Below are 22778 nucleotides of genomic sequence, written 5' to 3' on the forward strand. Positions count from 1 at the left end.
TTCGGGATTTAAAATAACATGGAAGAAAAAGGGCCATATAAAGATGGGAAGACACCCTTGAAAGCAGCATTCATGAAGCTGTCTGAGGATACTGTGCCTCCATGCAGTATCATAGGCCTCCTCAATATCATAGTAAACCCTTGATATGTAGCATCTGTGTAGAAATACTTTTGTATGGCTGCCTCCCATGTGGTCAGGCCATTAAACAGGGGAGTGGTATCTCCTGAACCATCACTGGAAGTGACTAGATTCAAAGCTGTGGACAGTGTGGGAGTTGACAAGCTTCACAAGCCATGCTAAGAATCACCTTTTAAAGATTGGTATGACTCATGAATGTCTTACACCATGCTCAGAGCACATCATTACCTTGGCTTCTTAGATATCAAATTACTTTGCATTTGACAAATTTCAAAGAGGAATGTCTAGATGTAAAACTTAATTTTATGACATTTTAGTAAGCACCATGATTTGGAACCCCACTCATGATGAAATTCACTCTAAGACACAAAATAAAACAAAAAAAGGACAAACCATGAAGGAATTATCTGAACAGTATAGAAATCGATAGATGTGATGTACATGAACAAGCAAACAAATGATTACAATTTCAGAAAAATTGGATGATTTGTTCAAGACAAAGAGCTTCAAAAATTGAGCAAGTCAATAATGCACTGGTCCATCTCTGACTATTATCCAGGCAGTTATTCGGGTTGGCTTTGATTAATAAAGTTGTCGGACATCCTCATGATGGATAGTGGGCTAAATTCCGTCCAATTGGTGTGTTATATCATCAAAATACCAAGCTGGTTGGGGGACCCTGCCCCTAATTCTTCAAAAGCTATCCGTTGGGCAAAGATCTGGTGACCTTTCTGGCCAAGGTAGGCTTTGGCAATCACGAGGACAAGAAGTAGAAGTTGTCACCATGTGTGGGTGGGCATTATCTTACTGAAATGTAAGCCCAGGATGGCTTACCATGAGGGTAACAAAATGGAGGTGTAGAATTTCGCTGATGTACCACTGCACTGTAAGAGGGCCATGGATGACAACCAAAGGGATCCTTCTACGAAACGAAATGGCACCCTAAGCCATCACTCCTTGTTGTCAGACTGCATGGCGAGCAACTGTCTGAGGCATCTCCAAAAATGTCTTCACTAGTCATCGGGGCTCAATTCGAAGCGGGATACATCACTGAAGACAATTCTACTCCAGTCAATGAAATTCCAGGCCAAAGACATTTCTGGAGATGCCCTGAACAGTGGTGGGAGACCAACCTGACTGTTGCCCACTATATAGCTGACGACCTGGAGTGGTAGTTTGGGGTGCCTTTTCTCTTCATAACAGGACTCCTTTGATTGTCATCTGAGCCACCCTTACAGCACAGTAGTATGTCAATGATATTCTACACCCCATTCTGTTGCCCTTAATGGCAAGCCATCCTCGGCTTACAATTCAACAAGATAATGCCCACCAGCACGCAGTGGGAGTTTTCACTGCTTGACTTCATGCTTGCCAAACTCTACCTTGGCCAGCAAGTTTTATGGATCTCTCCTCAATTGAGAACTTTTGGAGCATTATGGACAGGGCCCACAAACCAGCCTGGGATTTTGATTATCTAACAAACCAATTGGACAGAATTTGGCACAAAATCCCTTAGAAGGATGTCAACAACTCTACCAACCAGTGCCAAGCCAAATAACTGCTTGCATAAGGGCCAAATGGATGGTATTGTCACTTGGAAAAAGACTAGAAGAAGCAGTGATTCTCACTGTGTCGCTGCTGCAGGTTCCTCCAGGTATTTTCCCTGAAAAACAACTTCTCTATTGCATCATAGTGACAAACACTTTTTTGGGGAGGAAACACACACTGTATAACCATACGTATAGTCTGAAAAGTGCTCAAAGTCCTTTGCAGAACGTTTCTATGCAGTAATCAATGTATACAAGTTCTCCCCACACTGTGTCTCTCAAAGCCCGCACTCACCACAAGGGTCTACAATATGTTGCAATTACTCTTAAGTCTGCAAATATCAATTTAACAGTTTGTCAAAAGAAGTAGTTACAGAACACAGGAAGTTCCACTCATTATGAGGTAATATACGTTGACATCACATGGGAAATAGTCAGGCTACTAAAAAAAAAGCTACAGTATGAATGAGTTAGAATCTTCCAAGAGTGTAAGTCCACCATCTAACATGCTCGAAAAATTTCTGAGTCCACCATACAACACTTAGTTTCTGGGTCAGAGCACAGAGTAGTACAGTACCAGTGTCCTTGTACTACCATGCCTCGTTCCCTGGCTGCTGAGGGTTACAGCTTTCATCTGGTGAAGTGGACAGGCTATTCATCCTCATTTCACTAGTGGCTATGTTCAAACTGAGCTAATGTGGTCCATCGAACCAGCTAAATCATTCATAGCATTTCCCAGTTTGGTCTCTGTATTAAGTTTGACAACAGTTTTTATCCCTCATTTCCTGAGAGAAACCCAGTAAAAAGTGTTACTTTAATCTGCAAATTAAAGGCACAGTAACTTTTTAAAGGCATGGCATGGTCACCTGTGGGCTCTGAAGGAACTCATAAAAACTTTACTTTGGTTGGAGTATTACTAGTACACCACCCAAAACCCAGACATTCCTATTCATTGTAAAATATAATAAAATATCTAAACTGAGGGCTTAAAATGAACATTAGTTGATCTAAACATGTTTTTACTTTTTTTAATGAGAGTCACCAATTTCAGAATAACTTCCTCAAATCGAAAGATATTTCTAAATGGGCATAGGGGAAGCTTACTGTATAATAAATACATATTACTATTGAATTACATTTCCCTAATACCATTCCTTGGTCCAAATAATTCATTTAAAAAAAAACACCAAGATCTCAAAAAGTACATGTTTTGGGGGAATGTTAGTATTGCTGTACACAGAAAATCACACACAGTTTTATCTCTGGCGGATAATGGGAGCTGTTCAGTTCACTCTGTGACTTAAGTAATTGATGTCATGTATTATTGCATGTATTGTGTTTCTTAAAATAAAGTGTACTCCATACCACTGTGTCATCTATCATTCGTTCTCACTACATCTGGAGTTCTGCACCGGTGATCCTCTGGTATACCATCATGATAAGTATTTCGTACAAACTGGCAGTGATTTTCCTGCAGCCTTGTTTTATGTGTCATGCTACAACATAGAACATTCACATGCAATGTATCAAACTGTGTTCAAATATCATCATAACTGTATTGTACTAATTGCCCAGTGCATCCATGGGGTTCTGCGTTCCATCAGTGCACAAGAGATGGCCCATTTCGACATGGAATATATAACCCACATGTTTGGTGCTATGCAATGTTGCAGCCAACAGTCTCCATGGGACTTAAATTCAGATACGAAGTGTCATTACAGTGCTGGACAGACACACACTATCCAAATAGACAGCATGCCCTCATCGACGCTGCTGTTTTGACTACGCCACTTTTGGATAGTAAACATTTTCACGAGTGTGCCTTTCAGACAGTTGAATAGTGCTCAGACATTATTTTCCACCCTACTATTATGTACAATTGACAATGTGTAACTGACACCGACAACAATGGCAGCCACCTTGCCTTGCCACAACCTCCAGTTGCCTCACAATGGCGGGAACCCAAACTTGCACGAATTCAACTGGCTATCACTGAGCATGACACCCTAATCACCACACCATTGCAGAAGAAGCCAGCATAGAGAGGGAATGTTTGATATGGAAAGGATGGCAACTATCAAGTTGTAAGTACTGTTGCTTGTTAGTAGCCTTTATGTGAACAGAAGTGGGTAGCTGAACATCGGTTACTGGACTGAACAAAATGTTCCAGCAACATACCACAGTTCCACAGACTTCTATTGGGAAACTTGTTACACACAAGAAGCCATCTGCACAACATCTGTTTCCTCCTGAATGACTGCAACAGCACCATGTTTCACTGATGATGGCCGTCTAGCCATCTCCAAGACTCACCCGCCCCCTCTGGACAGTGAGTTCCTTACGGACCTATGGTTGTCGGCTCCACACTATGCTCTGGTATGTAGTGGCAGTGAATGATAGACGACATATAAGACACATTATTTTAAAAACTCAATACACGATATAACACACTCGAGTCACAGAGCAAACTGAACTGCTCCTGTCAACAGTACGAGATAATATCAGGAGTCATTTTCTCTGGCCAGCGATGCTAATGTTCCCACATGTTTAATCTTAAGAACGCCTTACTCATTTCCCCATGTTCACCTACACTGTGTACTCATTGTAAATAATGACATTTTTTGAGGTTTTCTGTGCTGTGTGTTTGGAGATGATGCACATGCGTGTGAGAAGGAACACACATTGTACTAATACATATCACAGCCTGTATAGGCAAAACAAGAATAACTAATGTTGAACAAGTCTGTCTCGTTAAGCCTGTAGCGGAACTTCAGGTAAACTGCAAGCAACAGGCATGCATACAATGTGACATATGGAGGTTCGGATCAGTCTTGGATGTGTGCACAGATAGGTAAGATGGTTAAGGTGAACACTCGTGATAAGCAGGAAATGCAAGTTTGAGTCCCAGTCCAGTACAAATTTTCATGTGTCACCAATAGGTATGATTTCCATGCCTAACTCAGCTGGTGTTGAAAATATTCATATTTGTAACAAAATTGCATAATATTACTACAACTGCAGAGTGTCACAAATGTCTGTTTCTTCAAACATGCATGTGTGTCTGAAAACACAGACATTGTAATAATAAATAATGATACTTGCTTACTGTCAGTTTCTTTACGAAGCATAATATAAATCATTGTAATGAATCAAAAATAAAATTTTATTTTAGAGTCACAACCAATAATGAACAAGGAAAGTTCTCACCTTTCAGTTTCTTGTGTAAAATGAATCATGTACAGAATGTACAAGATTTTGTTGACAGACGTCACAGTTAAAATTGTTACATTCTTATGGGACTACTTTAGAATATCAAGTTAACCCTTCTTAAAATAGAAGGAATGCTTACTGATAGCAGAGTCACTTCACTCTCAGTAAAAAGGCATATATTAAGAATTAATCTTTACCAAAGTACCAACAAAATATATTGAGATCACAATATCAACAGCAACAACATCAGAAAGACACATTTTAATGGAAGTACCTCTGAAAATATATTGTTTCCAGTGCAGCAAATGTGGCATTTTTCTTTAAAATGTAATCATGTTCAAAAGGATTACTTGATTTTAAAAAATCTGTTTATGCAGTGATGTTTTGTTTCAGAATAATTCTGCCATCATTAAAACTACTAATGATGACCACCCTGTAAAAGGTCTTGATCTCTGCCCTTCTCCTGTTTCATCATTATATTGTTCCCAAAGATAACCAGTGCGTTTATACTCCTTGAAAATATTTTTTATCAAATTTTGCCGAAGTTCATTATATATTTCTCTTGATTTCTCCATATAGGGTCCACTGATTTCACTGTAATAATGTAGTGCTCTAACAGCAAGGTAGTTCATATTAATCCAAATGGGACCTCGCCAATAAGGTGGGTCATGTTCCGTATTGTATTTCATGTATAAAGGAGAAGTTTTAGCTAATGATCTTAACCCATATTTAGTCCAAAGCAGCTCTGGACGTTTTATATCATCTAATACCTTACCAAGTTTTGGAGAATCTGGTTTCATTAATTGTAGTAAGAAGGGAAATAAGCTAACATAACCAAAATGTGAATCAACAAACTGCAGTTCTGGATCTTTTAGAACAACACGAATTTTCTCTCGTTCTTGTTGTGACTGATAAGGCTGTCCTGGTTGCCTTCCTGGTTGAGGAGGTGGTCGCTTCAGAACTACCTTGTCAGTGTGCAACCCAAAATCTGCAAATGAAGATGAGTGTTTTGACCAATGTAGTTCATCTAGAAGAGTCTCTTCAGATAAATATGAAACAGTATTCATGTACTTTGCATTGTTCACATTCAACAATTTTGCTATTTCAGCTAGAGTAGAAGATGCAGCAGCAATCCAGCACCGCAAGTCTATATGACGTTCATCTACATTGGGATGTGATGCCCTTGGGTAATCATCCAAGCCAGATGTCAGTGTTTTGGGATTTATTTCTCTGTTTGTAGTTGAATCTCTACCTCTCCACCGGTACGAGCCAGGCATATCACCTACTTGCGTAGTATTAAACCATTCAAACCACACTTGCAGTCGTGGATAAAGACGTTCCAGTGCTTCCAGCCGCCCATCTTCCTCAGTAAGCTGGTATGCAAAATTTTGTAGTATAAACTGTAAAGTAATAAAAAATGTAGGTGGGTTGGCATTAGAATTTCTCTGGATAACAAATTCCTCAGGTACTTTGCTCAGAGCCTCTTGGCCTAATATTTGCTCTCGGGGTATCCAGCCTTCAACATTCATTAAATCAAACCAGTGACATATAATATCCAACTCAATATCTAGATCCCACGATGCAATGAGCAAACCATGAAAGCCTTCATCCCATAAAAATCCTCTTGGGAAAAAGCTTCTAGATGGTACTGCAGTGTATAAAGGAGCTTTCCAGTATGGAACAGGTCCTCTAGTGTAAGGTGACTCTACGCGGGATGCACCATAAAAGTATCCAATTCCACCAACCAAATTACTAAAAGCTGCCTTTGCAAATTCTTGTTCATCTGTACCAAATCCTTTTTCCTCCAGGTGGAATGTGTTTTCAAATCTATGACTGAAGGCATCCCTCCATATTTGTAATTCCTTTGTATAAACTGCTCCTTTCAGTGATTCTGTTCTTTCGAAGGCACTATTTGACTCAAAAATAATATCTATTTCAAAAGGCGCTTTTCCAGTAATTTGTGTCACAATAAAATTTGTTGGTAGCTCATTCCCATCAGGTCCATTAAGTCTGTGTTCACCTGGAAGAACTATCCACTTTTTATTTTTATATTTTTCACTAACAACACGAAAATTGCTTAGCACAGTTTCTTTTAGCAAATGCAGGCCAGGAGCTGTTGTACTCAAGAATGATTCATTTTCTATTATTCCTGAATTATTAACTATCTTCAGGGAGAAACTACCTAACCCATCTGTCTTTCCTGTTACACCTGTTATTTGACTATCCGCAAACTTTTTGGGTTTGATGAAACCCTTAGTCTTTTCCTCCGTTGCAGTATACAAAAGAAGAGAAATATACTGTTGCTTCATAGTCACGTCCTGAAAAAAGGAAAAAAAAAAGAGTAAGGAATTTTTCTTCAGACCACAAAAAATATTTTTTTTTTCCATACATTCACTCAATCTTCAAACATAAAGGTAAAAAATAACATTAGTTTTGAGCACCAACACTTACACTACAGCCAGTGGTGTACAAACATTTCTTTTCACATTTCTATACACTTAAATATACAAATGATTAGCATATCAGTGCAAACTGAACAAAGTAGATATGAGTAACATTATCTATGATCTGTGTACAAGGAAAGATCAAACAGCAGGTTTCTCATTCATGAACTGCATTTGAATGTTGGTTGTTATAGCTCATGTATCGAGTACAGGCATCTACCAGCACTTGTTGGAGTTCAACAGCAGAATAGGGGCTTATCAAAACTAGGGTTTATTGTTCTGTGATGTTGCTACTCACTTTCATCAGGATCCCATATCTGTCGTGTAAATATGGAAATGATGGGTCCAGAAGAGTTCTGCATGATCTCAGTGGCCCCCTGTGACTGGCAGCCAAGAGGGCAGACATATTGTTCATTTGTTCTTGTAAGATCTTGTAGACATGTCACAAACCTTGAGTTAGAAAATTGCCCTGTTTGCAGCAAGACAAGTATCCACAAAGATAATGCAACAATGTCGGGAGTACCAAAGACTATGCCCTGTGCACCATGTCATCTTTTTCAGCCAAGCCCAGTTCTGGGTACATCACATTGGACATATACTTGAGTGGAGGGTCCAAGGACAACAAATGTTGCCAGACAGAATTTTTCATCATCATATGGTCCCAGTATCTGATGTGATGTCATGAAGTGCCAATGGATACACAACTCAATTGCCTCTAGTTCCACTGATTTGTACAGCAGATGTTGCATTTCTGACATGTTACAGCCAGCACCTACATCCTCTCCAGCACATTATCTATAAACATAATAATGCAAGACCATGCTTCTCTAGCCTATGCAATGCAAAGGCTCTTTGACTGTTGCCCTGGCCAGCTGATTCTCCAGAGCTGTCCAACTGGAAACATCTCGTAATGAGTTGCTGAGAGACTGCCACACCACACTTCACCAAACAGTATGACCGGTGAACTCAGTCCTAGAGTTGAAGCAGTATGGAATGACATGTCCATATCTGTCACCCAAGCTCAGTTTGGCTTAATGCTAAGCTGTGTTTGACCCCAAATCACCTATAATTTAATCATGTATGACACAAAGGAATTACAAGACAATGGCTGCAAGCGAGCATTGATTGAAATCAATGGGGAAAGTTGAATATTTGTACCAGACCAGTATTTTAACCTGGGTCTCCTGCTTACTATGCAGATGCTCCAACCACTAAGCCATCTGGACACAGTGAGCATTACAACTGCACGGCCTACCCTTGCAAGCCTCCCATCAGACCCAAATTCTCAATTTATTCAAATACCACTAATGTAGTGCCCCTTGCACATTAATTGGATGGGGAAAAAAAATCTACTCATCAAATGGTGGCAGAAGAAAACACATATAAAAGGAGGTTCATATGTATTCCTAGAAGCATAAATGCCTGGTATGGTCTCAAGAATGTCATGATGCCAAATAGGAATCCCCTAATAAATCTTGGGGAATGGCTCCACAGGTTTCGTTGTTATGTAAGGTATCACCATTTTGATCTAGCAGCCATCATTATTTAAGACACAAAGGATGTACAGATATTGGCTGCAAGTGGGCATTAATTGAAATCAATGGGGAAAGTTGAAAATTTGTGCCCAACCAGGATTCAAACCTGGGTCTCCTGCTTACTATACTGTGTTCATTATAAAAAGAAACCTGACGTAAACACTGCACCATGTATTCTTTCATGTTTGATTGAATCTCATTGCATTTCGTTTTACGCGGAGTACAAGCCAAGCTTGTCCAATACAGTCATAAAGACAGGTTTTATGCTGTGTTGCATGCACATAGACTGAGTGATAATCTGAGACAACAGATTTACCAGCACATTTAACTTAGACAGCACTGGTCAGCCAGATGGTCCAACTAACCTGCAACGATGTGAGCAGCTGCAGTTCAGATATAAAAAGAGACAACAAGAGAAACAATATAACTTCAAATGTGATTTATTTTTTAAACACAATGACATAAGATTTGCAAAACTCAAGCACTACTGCATGCTTCTTATATGACCAGACAGAATGCATAAAATGCTCTCGTTCTCACCTAACATAGCATCCTAATTACAAACAACAAACAAGAGTGACGAAAATTTCTAACTTAAACAGAGGGTAATTTTTCTGAGCAAGCTATCTATGATGCAAAAGCATGCTGCAGGGACTTAACTGTATTGTTGAATACTGAAGCCACTGAAAGTATTCATTACAATCAGTTGTCTGGTAATCTCTTAGCCCCTTCCTTATCCAAATCTGAGAAATACATTTCAGTTCTGGAATTGTCATCTGTTACGCTGATAATGAGTCAATCAACAACAGAATCCATGAAGCCACCCAGGCATTGCATTTTCTCCTCTTCTTTTATGACAAACATGCAGTGTGTAATTAGAAACAAGAAGACATGCATTATTCATAAAAAAATATAGACGAATTTTTACAATTACAATTTGTCAGTGTTTCAAATTTTAAAAAAAAAAAAAAAAAAAAAAAAAAAAAAAAAAAAAAAACCATATGACTGAGGCAAGACTCAAACCAGCGATCCATGAACTGCACCAGATTACTAATCTGCTAATGATTCCATTATACATCCAGCCCGTATTTATATCTCAACTGTATCAAATACCACCCCTCAAAAAACTTCAAATCCAATTTTTTTCTGTAATCTTATGAAAAACATTAAGAACAACCTACTTCTCAGCATTTTTTAACCATGTTCTACACGAGTGTTTCACTACAGAGCAGGAAGCAGTGGCAGCCCATTTCATACTGTATATTAATAGTCTGACAGAGAAAAACAGCACTGAGACTGTGACTGAACACAATTTTTGAAATAAGAACTGTGTACCTAAAGCATGATTAAGAAAAACATTGATGGCTGTTAATACATTAGAATATCTTAAAGTTTCATTTAACATCACTTTGTAATAAGATATCTAATACATAAGTAGGACCTACTTCCAAGAGCGTAACAACATCAGTGTACGTGTGTTACTCCTTCTACCGAATCATCATGTTTGTGTTTGTTAACATCAGGTTTATTCTTATGATGCTCTGACTACTAAACCATCCAGACACAGCCAATGTCTGATATTCCTTTGTGTCTTAAATCATAATGGCTGCTGTATCAAAATGATATCTGATCTCTTGGAGATGCCCAAAAAACAGGCACCATATGTTGACTGACTGACTGACTGACACACACACACACACACACACACACACACACACACACACACACACACACTTCTTGCACGAGGTGCATCAACCAACATTCAAATGCAATTTATGAATGAGAAATCTGCTGTTTGATCTTTCCTCTTTCCTTCTATACAGATCATAGATGACATTATTTGTACCTACTCCAGATGGCTTATTGGTCTCAGTATCTGCCTAGTATGCAGGAGACCTGAGTTTGAATCCTGGTCCAGCACCAATTTTCAACTTTGCTCATTGATTTCAATCAATACTCACTTGCAGTCAATGTCTGTAATTCCTTCGTGTTTCACATCATTATGGCATTATGGCTGGTGGACATATCCGAAAGAACAGACACCACACACATATTTACTCATGTATTTTTTTTACCATCCTGTATATGTACAATATGTAATATTTCATTATTTGATATCCTTCCTGGTGTTGGAATTTGAATGACCAGGAGCCTGCAACCCCCCCCCCCCCCCCCCAACTGCAGTCACAGAAAAAACTGGTGCCCACAGGAAAGAAAGTAAACCAATCCCTCGGGGTCTTAAAGTAAAAATATGCTGGCTAAAGTATTTACTCCCAAAAAAATCAGTTATTTAGGGGAGGCCTTGAAATGGAACCCCACCACTTACCTACTGAGGAGGAGGTCAATAGACTCTCGTGAGAAAATACTTGTAAAAACAAACTTCACCAATAGACTCTCGTGAGAAAATACTTGTAAAAACAAACTTCACAGATGAATACAAAATTTCATGTTTTTTTTTATAATTTCTTGTCATCCTTGTTTGAGAATCAGTTTATTAAAACTGTTGATATATAACAAGGAAAATGGAAGGAATACTCAAGACAACAACAAAGGGAAGGAAAACTGCTTAAAACAACAGAATAAAAATTCAAGACTGAATACAACACGTATTTGTGTCATGCATCAAACTATTGCATCTGGGCATATTTCTTGACAAAAATAGCATTTTTTTTTTTTCAGTCTAGCACAAGATGCACTTTACCAAAGAAACCAATGTATGCTTAACAGAACATATAAACAAAGATTCCAAGACTTACCAAGCGGGAAAGCGCCGGCAGACAGGCACATGAACAAAACACACAAACACACACACAGAATTACAAGCTTTCGCAACTGGCAGTTGCTTCGTCAGGAAGGAAGGAAGGAGAGGGAAAAATGAAAGGGTGTGGGTTTCAAGGGAGAGGGTAAGGAGTCATTCCAATCCCGGGAGCGGAAAGACTTCCCTTAGGGGAAAAAAAAGGACAGGTGTACACTCGCACACACACACATAATATGTCTGCTTGTGTCTGTGTATGTGCGGATGGATATGTGTGTGTGTGTGTGCGAGTGTACACCTGTCCTTTTTTTTCCCCTAAGGGAAGTCTTTCCGCTCCCGGGATTGGAATGACTCCTTACCCTCTCCCTTGAAACCCACACCCTTTCATTTTTCCCTCTCCTTCCTTCCTTCCTGACGAAGCAACTGCCAGTTGCGAAAGCTTGTAATTCTGTGTGTGTGTTTGTGTGTTTTGTTCATGTGCCTGTCTGCCGGCGCTTTCCCGCTTGGTAAGTCTTGGAATCTTTATTTTTAATATATTTTTCCCATGTGGAAGTTTCTTTCTGTTTTATTTAGAACATATAAACAGAAACACAAAGATTTAAATATATAGTGAGACCTAACTGCAAAGCACTGCTTTTATTGGTATTAATGTCTGGGATTTGCCCATGGTTTTCTAGATCCTGTAGGGCCACCCTACATACATATTGCTAACAATACCTTGGGTGTAGACCTGGTGAGGGAAAAAGAAATTCTTATACAATATATTCCACTCAGGTAATAGAGACATTATTGAAAAGAATATCACAAATAAATTGGTGAAAAGAAGAAACTGTTAGAGAGGCTGCACATTTCGACAATACCATGAAGGAAGATTGGGAAATTAGCAGTAACTCAATTTCCTCAAGTACATCTCAATCCTGGTTTTATACAGACCTTGTCCTGTAAGCTCACATGAAAATAAAATATAGTAAGTAATGCACTAAATGCAGCTGTACAACAAAAGAATGTCTTAGTGTTGAGATTATTGCCTTTTTACTGAGGAATAAAATGGGGGGGGGGGGGGGGGAGGGGGGGGGGATTTTATTATTATTATTATTATTATTATTATCATCTGGAATTACAAACTGTCAAGAATCCTGGAATATTGTCAAACATTTCTTGCTTAAAACAAAAAGCATAATAGAAACTGAAAGGCTTTCTATAATAAAACATTTATGAGATCACTGCATACCCACAGCATAACATCAAGGAATACTTTTCTGTGGATAAAGACTTTTCATGTAACCTCACAGCCAGAAGTCACACAGATTAAGATGAGGAATCTGGACTGCCAGGCTATAGCGAAATGATGGTTGATAATTCTAGTATTTACGAAACGCCTCTGCAGCACCCGCTTCATTGGCTGTGCAACATGCAGAAAAGCCATCTTGCATAAAACTGATCCTACCCAGACATCCATGCTGTTGAAGGGTGGAATGATGTGGGTGCACAAAAGACTCTCATAACATTTACCAGTGACCGTACAGGTAACAAGACCCACAGGACTCATCTTCTAAAAAAAACATGGTCCTATCATAAATGGTGCAATCAACCCTCACCATACAGTCATTTTTGCAGAATAAAGTGGTACAGGTTGATGTGTGTGCAGATTTTCTGTTGCCCATATTCTGCAATTCTGTGTATTGACATATCCTTGGAGAATGACTGCCTTTTCACAGAATGTTCCATGGCCATTCCTTGCCCACTTCCATATGGAGTGAGAAATTCCCCACAGAATGTCTGTTTTGCTAGGAGGAAGCAAATCCTGAAATGGGTGATTTTGTAGAGACACCAATGCAGGATGTTTTGTAGGATTTTATGCACTGTGCTTGCAGGCATATCCAACATCTGGAAAATTCCCGGTGCACTTCACGTTTGCACAACACTGCTCAACCACTCCTGCAACACCGTGGCCACATCTTTGACAGATGTAAGATCAACTGCTTTCCTCCCTCTGCCAATTGCCCTTCTGTAATCGTTTTCTCCAGTCCCTTAGAAGACACCAAATCAATGCATTTTTTCATACCCTTGAGTGTCCAGAACTTCTACAGAGCCGCTGACATACAATTATCATTCTTATAAAAGAGCTCTACCAGCAGTGCATGATCCTTCATAGCAACAGTCATGTTGGGTGTCTTGAATGCAAACTAAGGAACAGCCGTATGCTGTGCATCTGTTGGTGAGCATATTCTGACACTTAAAGTGCCATCTATTTCTCAATTTTTCATATTTTCCCTGCATTAAATAATTTGCTGTTCAGATTTGATATTCTGAACAGTGGTTCTCTCTCTGCAGCATTTTGAAACTGGAACTTTAACTTTGGACTCCCTGTATAAGTCACTTCTGAGCAATTTCTACACTGGAGGATGTGAATACTCAGATGTCTTCCAAAACAGTTTCCACACATATTTAAATTATCAGCCCCTTCTGCTACATGCCTGGAGTTTCCCACCGTCTGCCTATATATTTGAGACATCATCACAATTCCTACTGTCACATTTACCTCTGACAATGATTATCATCAAAAGCTCAGGTTTCACACTCAATTTGATACAGCTTGTTGTTGTTGTTGTCTTCAGTCCTGAGACTGGTTTGATGCACCTCTCCATGCTACTCTATCCTGTGCAAGCTGCTTCATCTCCCAGTACCTACTGCAACCTACATCCTTCTGAATCTGCTTAGTGTACTGATCTCTCGGTCTCCCTCTACGATTTTTACCCTCCACGCTGCCCTCCAATGCTAAATTTGTGATCCCTTGATGCCTCAAAACATGTCCTACCAACCGATCCCTTCTTCTAGTCAAGTTGTGCCACAAACTTCTCTTCTCCCCAATCCTATTCAATACCTCCTCATTAGTTACGTGATCTATCCACCTTATCTTCAGTATTCTTCTGTAGCACCACATTTCGAAAGCTTCTATTCTCTTCTTGTCCAAACTAGTTATCGTCCATGTTTCACTTCCATACATGGCTACACTCCAAACAAATACTTTCAGAAACGACTTCCTGATACATAAATCTATATTCGATGTTAACAAATTTCTCTTCTTCAGAAACGCTTTCCTTGCCATTGCCAGTCTACATTTTATATCCTCTCTACTTCGACCATCATCAGTTATTTTACTTCCTAAATAGCAAAACTCCTTTACTACTTTAAGTGTCTCATTTCCTAATCTAATTCCCTCAGCATCACCCGATTTAATTTGACTACATTCCATTATCCTCGTTTTGCTTTTGTTAAAGTTCATCTTATATCCTCCTTTCAAGACACTGTCCATTCCGTTCAACTGCTCTTCCAAGTCCTTTGCCGTCTCTGACAGAATTACAATGTCATCAGCGAACCTCAAAGTTTTTACTTCGTCTCCATGAATTTTAATACCTACTCCAAATTTTTCTTTTGTTTCCTTTACTGCTTGCTCAATATACAGATTGAATAACATTGGGGAGAGGCTACAACCCTGTCTCACTCCTTTCCCAACCACTGCTTCCCTTTCATGCCCCTCGACTCTTATTACTGCCATCTGGTTTCTGTACAAATTATAAATAGCCTTTCGCTCCCTGTATTTTACCCCTGCCACCTTTAGAATTTGAAAAAGAGTATTCCAGTCAACATTCTCAAAAGCTTTCTCTAAGTCTACAAATGCTAGAAACATAGGTTTGCCTTTTCTTAATCTTTCTTCTAAGATAAGTCGTAAGGTCAGTATTGCCTCACGTGTTCCAACATTTCGACGGAATCCAAACTGATCCTCCCCGAGGTCTGCATCTACCAGTTTTTCCATTCGTCTGTAAAGAATTCGCGTTAGTATTTTGCAGCCGTGGCTTATTAAACTGATAGTTTGGTAATTTTCACATCTGTCAACACCTGCTTTCTTTGGGATTGGAATTATTATATTCTTCTTGAAGTCTGAGGGTATTTCGCCTGTCTCATACATCTTGCTCACCAGCTGGTAGAGTTTTGTCATGACTGGCTCTCCCAAGGCCGTCAGTAGTTCTAATGGAATGTTGTCTACTCCGGGGGCCTTGTTTCGACTCAGGTCTTTCAGTGCTCTGTCAAACTCTTCACGCAGTATTGTATCTCCCATTTCGTCTTCATCTACATCCTCTTCTATTTCCGTAATATTGTCCTCAAGTACATCGCCCTTGTATAAACCTTCTATATACTCCTTCCACCTTTCTGCCTTCCCTTCTTTGCTTAGAACTGGGCTGCCATCTGAGCTCTTGATATTCATACACGTGGTTCTCTTCTCTCCAAAGGTCTCTTTAATTTTCCTGTAGGCAGTATCTATCTTACCCCTAGTGAGATAAGCTTCTACATCCTTACATTTGTCCTCTAGCCATTCCTGTTTAGCCATTTTGCACTTCCTGTCGATCTCATTTTTGAGACGTTTGTATTCCTTTTTGCCTGCTTCATTTACTGCATTTTTATATTTTCTCCTTTCATCAATTAAATTCAATATTTCTTCTGTTACCCAAGGATTTCTAGCAGCCCTCGTCTTTGTACCTACTTTATCCTCTGCTATCTTCACTACTACATCCCTCAGAGCTACCCATTCTTCTTCTACTGTATTTCTTTCCCCTATTCCTGTCAATTGTTCCCTTATGCTCTCTCTGAAACTCTGTACAACCTCTGGTTCTTTCAGTTTATGCAGGTCCCATCTCTTTAATTTCTCACATTTTTGCAGTTTCTTCAGTTTTAATCTACAGGTCATAACCAATAGATTGTGGTCAGAGTCCAAATCTGCCCCTGGAAATGTCTTACAACTTAAAACCTGGTTCCTAAATCTCTGTCTTACCATTATATAATCTATCTGATACCTTTTAGTATCTCCAGGGTTCTTCCACGTATACAACCTTCTTTCATGATTCTTAAACCAATTGTTAGCTATGATTAAGTTGTGTTCTGTGCAAAATTCTAATAGGCGGCTTCCTCTTTCATTTCTTAGCCCCAATCCATATTCACCTACTATGTTTCCTTCTCTCCCTTTTCCTACAATCGAATTCCAGTCACCCATTACTATTAAATTTTCGTCTCCCTTCACTATCTGAATAATTTCTTTTATTTCATCGTACATTTCTTCAATTTCTTCATCATCTGCAGAGCTAGTCGGCATATAAACTTGTACTACTGTAGTAGGTGTGGGCTTCGTATCTATCTTGGCCACAATAATGCGTTCACTATGCTGTTTGTAGTAGCTTACCCGCATTCCTATTTTCCTATTCATAAGTAAACCTACTCCTGCATTACCCCTATTTGATTTTGTGTTTATAACCCTGTAGTCACCTGACCAGAAGTCTTGTTCCTCCTGCCACCGAACTTCACTAATTCCCACTATATCTAACTTTAACCTATCCATTTCCCTTTTTAAATTTTTTAACCTACCTGCCCGATTAAGGGATCTGACATTCCACGCTCCGATCCGTAGAACGCCAGTTATCTTTCTCCTGATAACGACATCCTCCTGAGTAGTCCCCGCCCGGAGATCCGAATGGGGGACTATTTTACCTCCGGAATATTTTACCCAAGAGGATGCCATCATCATTTAATCATACAGTAAAGCTGCATGTCCTCGGGAAAAATTACGGCTGTAGTTTCCCCTTGCTTTCAGCCGTTCGCAGTACCAGCACAGCAAGGCCGTTTTGGTTAATGTTGCAAGGCCAGATCAGTCAATCATCCAGACTGTTGCCCCTGCAACTACTGAAAAGGCTGCTGCCCCTCTTCAGGAACCACACGTTTGTCTGGCCTCTCAACAGATACCCCTCCGTTGTGGTTGCACCTACGGTACGGCCATCTGTATCGCTGAGGCACGCAAGCCTCCCCACCAACGGCAAGGTCCATGGTTCATTCTACTGGGAATCTCATCTCCATAAAATCCATTGCAGATACCTGTTAGGTCTATTCTTCTGTGTCATGGAACACTTATTTTAGTGTTTATATGTTCACTAATACTAACACTTGCACCAACCTGGAAGCCACATGGCATTTATTTGTGTACAGAAGTTGGAAGAAATTGAAAATTGTCCTTGCCTGTGTGGTAACACTGATCCTTGCAGTCCAATCACCACCATGGCTGCCACCAAGCCTCTTAACAAAAGATGTTGTTATCCTGAATGGACCATCATCAATTTCCTGGATTCCAAAATTTCTTCCATCATGTGCAGTCCATGTGTAACGATCCAGATTGTCACTTTGCTCACACCAATGCCTGAAGAGAGGAAACAAAGTAATACATAAATGTCACAAACAAGAATACAGGCAGGTGCTACATTATCTTAAAAGCAAAACAGACATAAAGTCAAATATTATTCCATAACGGAAGAGTCCATGGCATTGATTCTATTTAGTGTAGATAAGTAAAGCTGAGCTTAAACTTGGAAAAAGACATTCTGTTTTATTCATAGATGTATTTTTCAAACCCGTCTTGTTATAGCAGAAATGGGAGTCTATGGCTTTATGTACTGTACAGATAAGCATAATGCTGAAATAGTTGTTCTTAGCTCTTGTCTAATGGTATTATTATGGCATGATAAGTGTTCTGGCACTTTATGCCTGTGCTGTTGCACTCTTTCACTTCGTATTGCTATGTTCTCATTAATTAATTGAAGTTGGTGTCATATAATAAAGCTGAACAAGGAGCCCATTCTCAGTGACACAAGTGCCACATCATCCTCTAAGTAGTACAAAATTCAAAAAAAGTAATGAAGAGTCAGATTAAGTGGCCTATATCCAGGTTGTAATTTGTGTGTTCAAACTGATGACAAACACATAAATACCACCGTGTATCCAAGAATATTTTGTGAATACTGATCTCTTGGTTAACAGTAAAAACTTAACACTGTACTGTAAAATTTTATTCTACATTCACATTGTTATATTTTGACATATTTCATTTATATTTGAATTTTTATAGTGGTTGTACCAGTAACACAAATGCATACATCAACAATGTAGCACAAGATATTTAACTCCAGGGCTTGTCCCCATGGACATGGTGGGTTGGCCTGCATGCCTCAGTGATACAGAGAGCCATACGATAGGTGCAACAACAATGGAGGTGTATCTGTCGACAGGCCAGACAAACTTAATGGTTCCCAAAGAGGGGCAGCAACCTTCTCAATAGTGGCAGGGGCAGCATTCTGGATGATTGACTGATCTAGCCTTGTATCATCAACCAAAATTTTGCTGTGCTGGTACTGCAAATGGCTGAAAGCAAGAGGAAACTACAACAGTTATTTTTTCTGAGGGCATGTAGCTATACAGTATGGTTAAATGATGACAGCATCTTCATGGGTAAAACATTCCGAGAGGTAAAACAGCCCCCATTTGTATCTCCACATGGGAACTGGTTAGGAGGATGCTGTCATCAGGAAAAACAAGACTGGCAATCTATGGTTTGGATCTCTGAATTGTGTAGGTAGGTTTGACAATATAAAAAGTGAAATGGATAGATTCAAGTTAGACAGAGTGGGAATTAGTGAAGTTTGATGGCAGGATGAGTAGGATTTCTGGTTGCTAAGTATAGGGTATAAACACAAAACCAAAAAAGAGTAACGCAGGAGTAGTAGTAAAATAAATAAGTAAACATGAATGCAGGTGAGCTACTAAGAACAGCATAATGAATGAATTATCATAGCCAAGATAGAAATGAAGGCAACACCCAACACAGTAGTAAAAGTTTTTACGCTGACTAGCTCCACAGATGAAGAGATTGAAGACATGTATGATGAGATAAAAGAAATTATTCAGATAGTTAAGGGAGATGAAAATTTAATTCTGATGGGGGACTGGAATTCGATAGTAGGAAAAGGAAGAGAAGGGAAAATGGTAGGTGAATATGGACTGGGGGAAAGGAATGAAACAGGAAGCCATCTGGTAGAATTTTGCACACAACATAATTTAATCATTGCTAGCACTTGATTTAAGAATCATGAAAGAAGATTGTATACATGGAAGAGGCCAGGAAACACTGGAAGATTTCAGGTTGATTATAGTAGTAAGACAGAGATTTCAGAACTAGATTTTAAACTGTAAGACATTTGCAGGGGCAGATGTGGACAATTTATTGGTTATTAACTGCAGATTAAAATTAAAGAAATTGCAAAAAGCTAGGAGATCAAGGAGATGGGACCTGGATAAGTTGAAACAACCAGAGGTTGATGAGAGTTTCAGAGGGAGTGTTAGGCAATGACTGACTGAAACAAGAAAAGGAATACCGTAGAAGACAAATGGGTAGCTTTGAGAGATGAAATAGTGCAGGCAGCAGAGGATCAAACAGGTAAAATGACATGACCTAGTAGAAATCCTTGGATACCACAAGAGGTGCTTAATTTAGCTGATGAAAGGGAAAAAAAGAAGGCAGCACACGAAGCAAGCCAAAGAGAATACAAATGTCTAAAAAATGAGACTGACAGGAAACACAAAATAGCTAAATAGGAATAGTTAGAGGACAAATGTAAGGATATAGAAGCATATCTTGAGGAATGATAGCCTATAGGAAAATTAATGAGAAAAGAAAAGCAGTCGTATGAAAATCAAGAGATCAGATGGAAAACCAGTACTAAGCAAAGAAGAGAAAGTTGTAATATGGAAGGCTTATATAGAAGGGCTATACATGGGAAATGTACTTGAAGGCAATATTATAGAAAGAGAAGAGATAGAAGGTAGGAGATGTGATACTGCAAGAAGAATTTGACAGAACACTGAAAGGTCCCAGTTGAAATAAGGCCTATGGAGTAGACAACATTCACTCAAAACTACTGATATCCTTGAACGAGCTAGCCACAACATAACTATCCCAGCTAGTATGCATGATGTATGAGGCAAGCAAAGTACCCTCAGATCTCAAGAAGAATGTAGTAATTAAAATTCTAAAGAAAGAGCTGACAGATGTAAATATAACTGAACAATTAGTTTAATAAGTCGGTTGCAAAACACTAACATGAATTATTTACAGACAAATGGAAAAACTGGTAGAAGCAGTTCTTGAGGAAGATCACTTTGTGTTCAGGGGAAATTTAGGAACACGCAAGACAATATTGACCCAACAACTTATCTTAAAAGATAGGTTAAGGAAAGGCAAACATACATTTATAGCTTTTGTACATTTGGAGAAAGTGTTTGATAATGTTAAGTGGAATACACTCTTTGAAATTCTGATGGTAGCAGGGCCAAATACAAGGAGCAAAAGGTTATTTACAACCTGGACAGAAACCAGATGGCAGTTATATGAGTAGAGAGTCACTAAAGGCAAGCATTGATTGAGAAGGGAGTGAGACGGGCATGTAGCCTATCATCAATGTTATTCTATCTGCACACTGAGCATGCAGTAAAGGAAACAGAAAAAAAATGTAGATGGAAGAAAGTTCAGCGAGAAGAACCAAAACTTTGAGGCTTGCTGACAACATTGAAATCTGTCAGAGACAGCAAAGGACTTGAAAGAGCAGTTGAAATGAATGAACAGTGTCTTGAAATGAAAATATAAGACAAATATCAACAAAAGCAAAACAAGGGTAATGGAATGCAGCCACATTAAATATGCACTGCCAAGGGAATTAGATCAGGAAACAAGAGACTAAAAGTTGCACATGAGTTGTTCTATTTAGGCAATAAAATAAATGATTACAGCCAAAGTTGTTGTTGTTGTTGTGGTCTTCAGTCCTGAAACTGGTTTGATGCAGCTCTCCATGCTACTCTATCCTGTGCAAGCTTCTTCATCTCCCAGTACCTACTGCAACCTACATCCTTCTGAATTTGCTTAGTGTAGTCATCTCTTGGTCTCCCTCTACGATTTTTACCCTCCACGCTGCCCTCCAATACTAAATTGGTGATCCCTTGATGCCTCAGAACATGTCCTACCAACCGATCCCTTCTTCTGGTCAAGTTGTGCCACCAACTTCTCCTCTCCCCAATCCGATTCAATACTTCCTCATTAGTTATGTGATCTACCCATCTAATCTTCAGCATTCTTCTGTAGCACCACATTTCGAAAGCTTCTATTCTCTTCTTGTCCAAACTAGTTATCGTCCATGATTCACTTCCATACATGGCTACACTCCATACAAATACTTTCAGAAATGACTTCCTGACACTTAAATCTATACTCGATGTTAACAAACCTCTCTTCTTAAGAAACGCTTTCCTAGCTATTGCCAGTCTACATTTTAGAACCTCTCTACTTCGACCATCATCAGTTATTTTGCTCCCCAAATAGGAAAACCCCTTTACTACTTTAAGTGTCTCACTTCTTAATCTAATTCCCTCAGCATCACCTGACTTAATTCGACTACATTCCATTATCCTCGTTTTGCTTTTGTTGATGGTCATCTTATATCCTCCTTTCAAGACACTGTCCATTCCGATCAACTGCTCTGCCAAGTCCTTTGCTGTCTCTGACAGAAGTACAATGTCATCGGCGAACCTCAAAGTTTTTATTTCTTCTCCATGGATTTTAATACCTACTCCGAATTTTTCTTTTGTTTCCTTCACTGCTTGCTCAATATACAGATTGAATAACATCGGGGATAGACTACAGCCTTGTCTCACTCCCTTCCCAACCACTGCTTCCCTTTCATGTCCCTCAACTCTTATAACTGCCATCTGGTTTCTGTACAAATTGTAAATAGCCTTTCGCTCCCTGTATTTTACCCCTGCCACCTTCAGAATTTGAAAGAGAGTATTCCAGTCAACATTGTCAAAAGCTTTCTCTAAGTCTACAAATGCTAGAAACGTAGGTTTGCCCTTCCTTAATCTAGCTTCTAAGATAAGTCGTAGCGTCAGTATTGCCTCACGTGTTCCAACATTTCTATGGAATCCAAACTGATCTTCCCCGAAGTCGGCTTCTACTAGTTTTTCCATTCGTCTGTAAAGAACTCGCGTTAGTATTTTGCACCTGTGACTTATTAAACTGATAGTTCCGTAATTTTCACATCTGTCAACACCTGCTTTCTTTGGGATTGGAACTATTATATTCTTATTGAAGTCTGAGGGTATTTCGCCTGTCTCATACAACTTGCTCACCAGATGGTACAGTTTTGTCAGGACTGGCTCTCCCAAGGCCGTCAGTAGTTCCAATGGAATGTTGTCTACTCCAGGGGCCTTGTTAAGACTCAGGTCT

General features: G+C 39.3%; 1 protein-coding gene across 7 annotated transcripts in view; it reads right to left on the bottom strand.

Moving 5' to 3' along the window:
* Positions 1-4830: 4830 nt before the first annotated feature.
* The window catches only part of LOC126277063 (mannosyl-oligosaccharide glucosidase), a 357092-nt gene continuing 339144 nt past the window's right edge, over positions 4831-22778 (bottom strand). For all 7 annotated transcript variants that reach the window (XM_049977330.1, XM_049977332.1, XM_049977331.1 and 4 more), the window contains 2 exons: positions 17693-17870; positions 4831-7213 (listed from right to left, as the gene is read on the bottom strand). In XM_049977330.1, coding sequence (XP_049833287.1) covers positions 5285-7213; positions 17693-17870 — 2107 coding nt within the window. In that variant the 3' untranslated portion in view covers positions 4831-5284. The remainder of the gene's footprint in view (positions 7214-17692; positions 17871-22778) is intronic.

The sequence above is a fragment of the Schistocerca gregaria genome, chromosome 1, assembly GCF_023897955.1.
Source record: "Schistocerca gregaria isolate iqSchGreg1 chromosome 1, iqSchGreg1.2, whole genome shotgun sequence".
Classification (NCBI taxonomy): domain Eukaryota; kingdom Metazoa; phylum Arthropoda; class Insecta; order Orthoptera; family Acrididae; genus Schistocerca; species Schistocerca gregaria.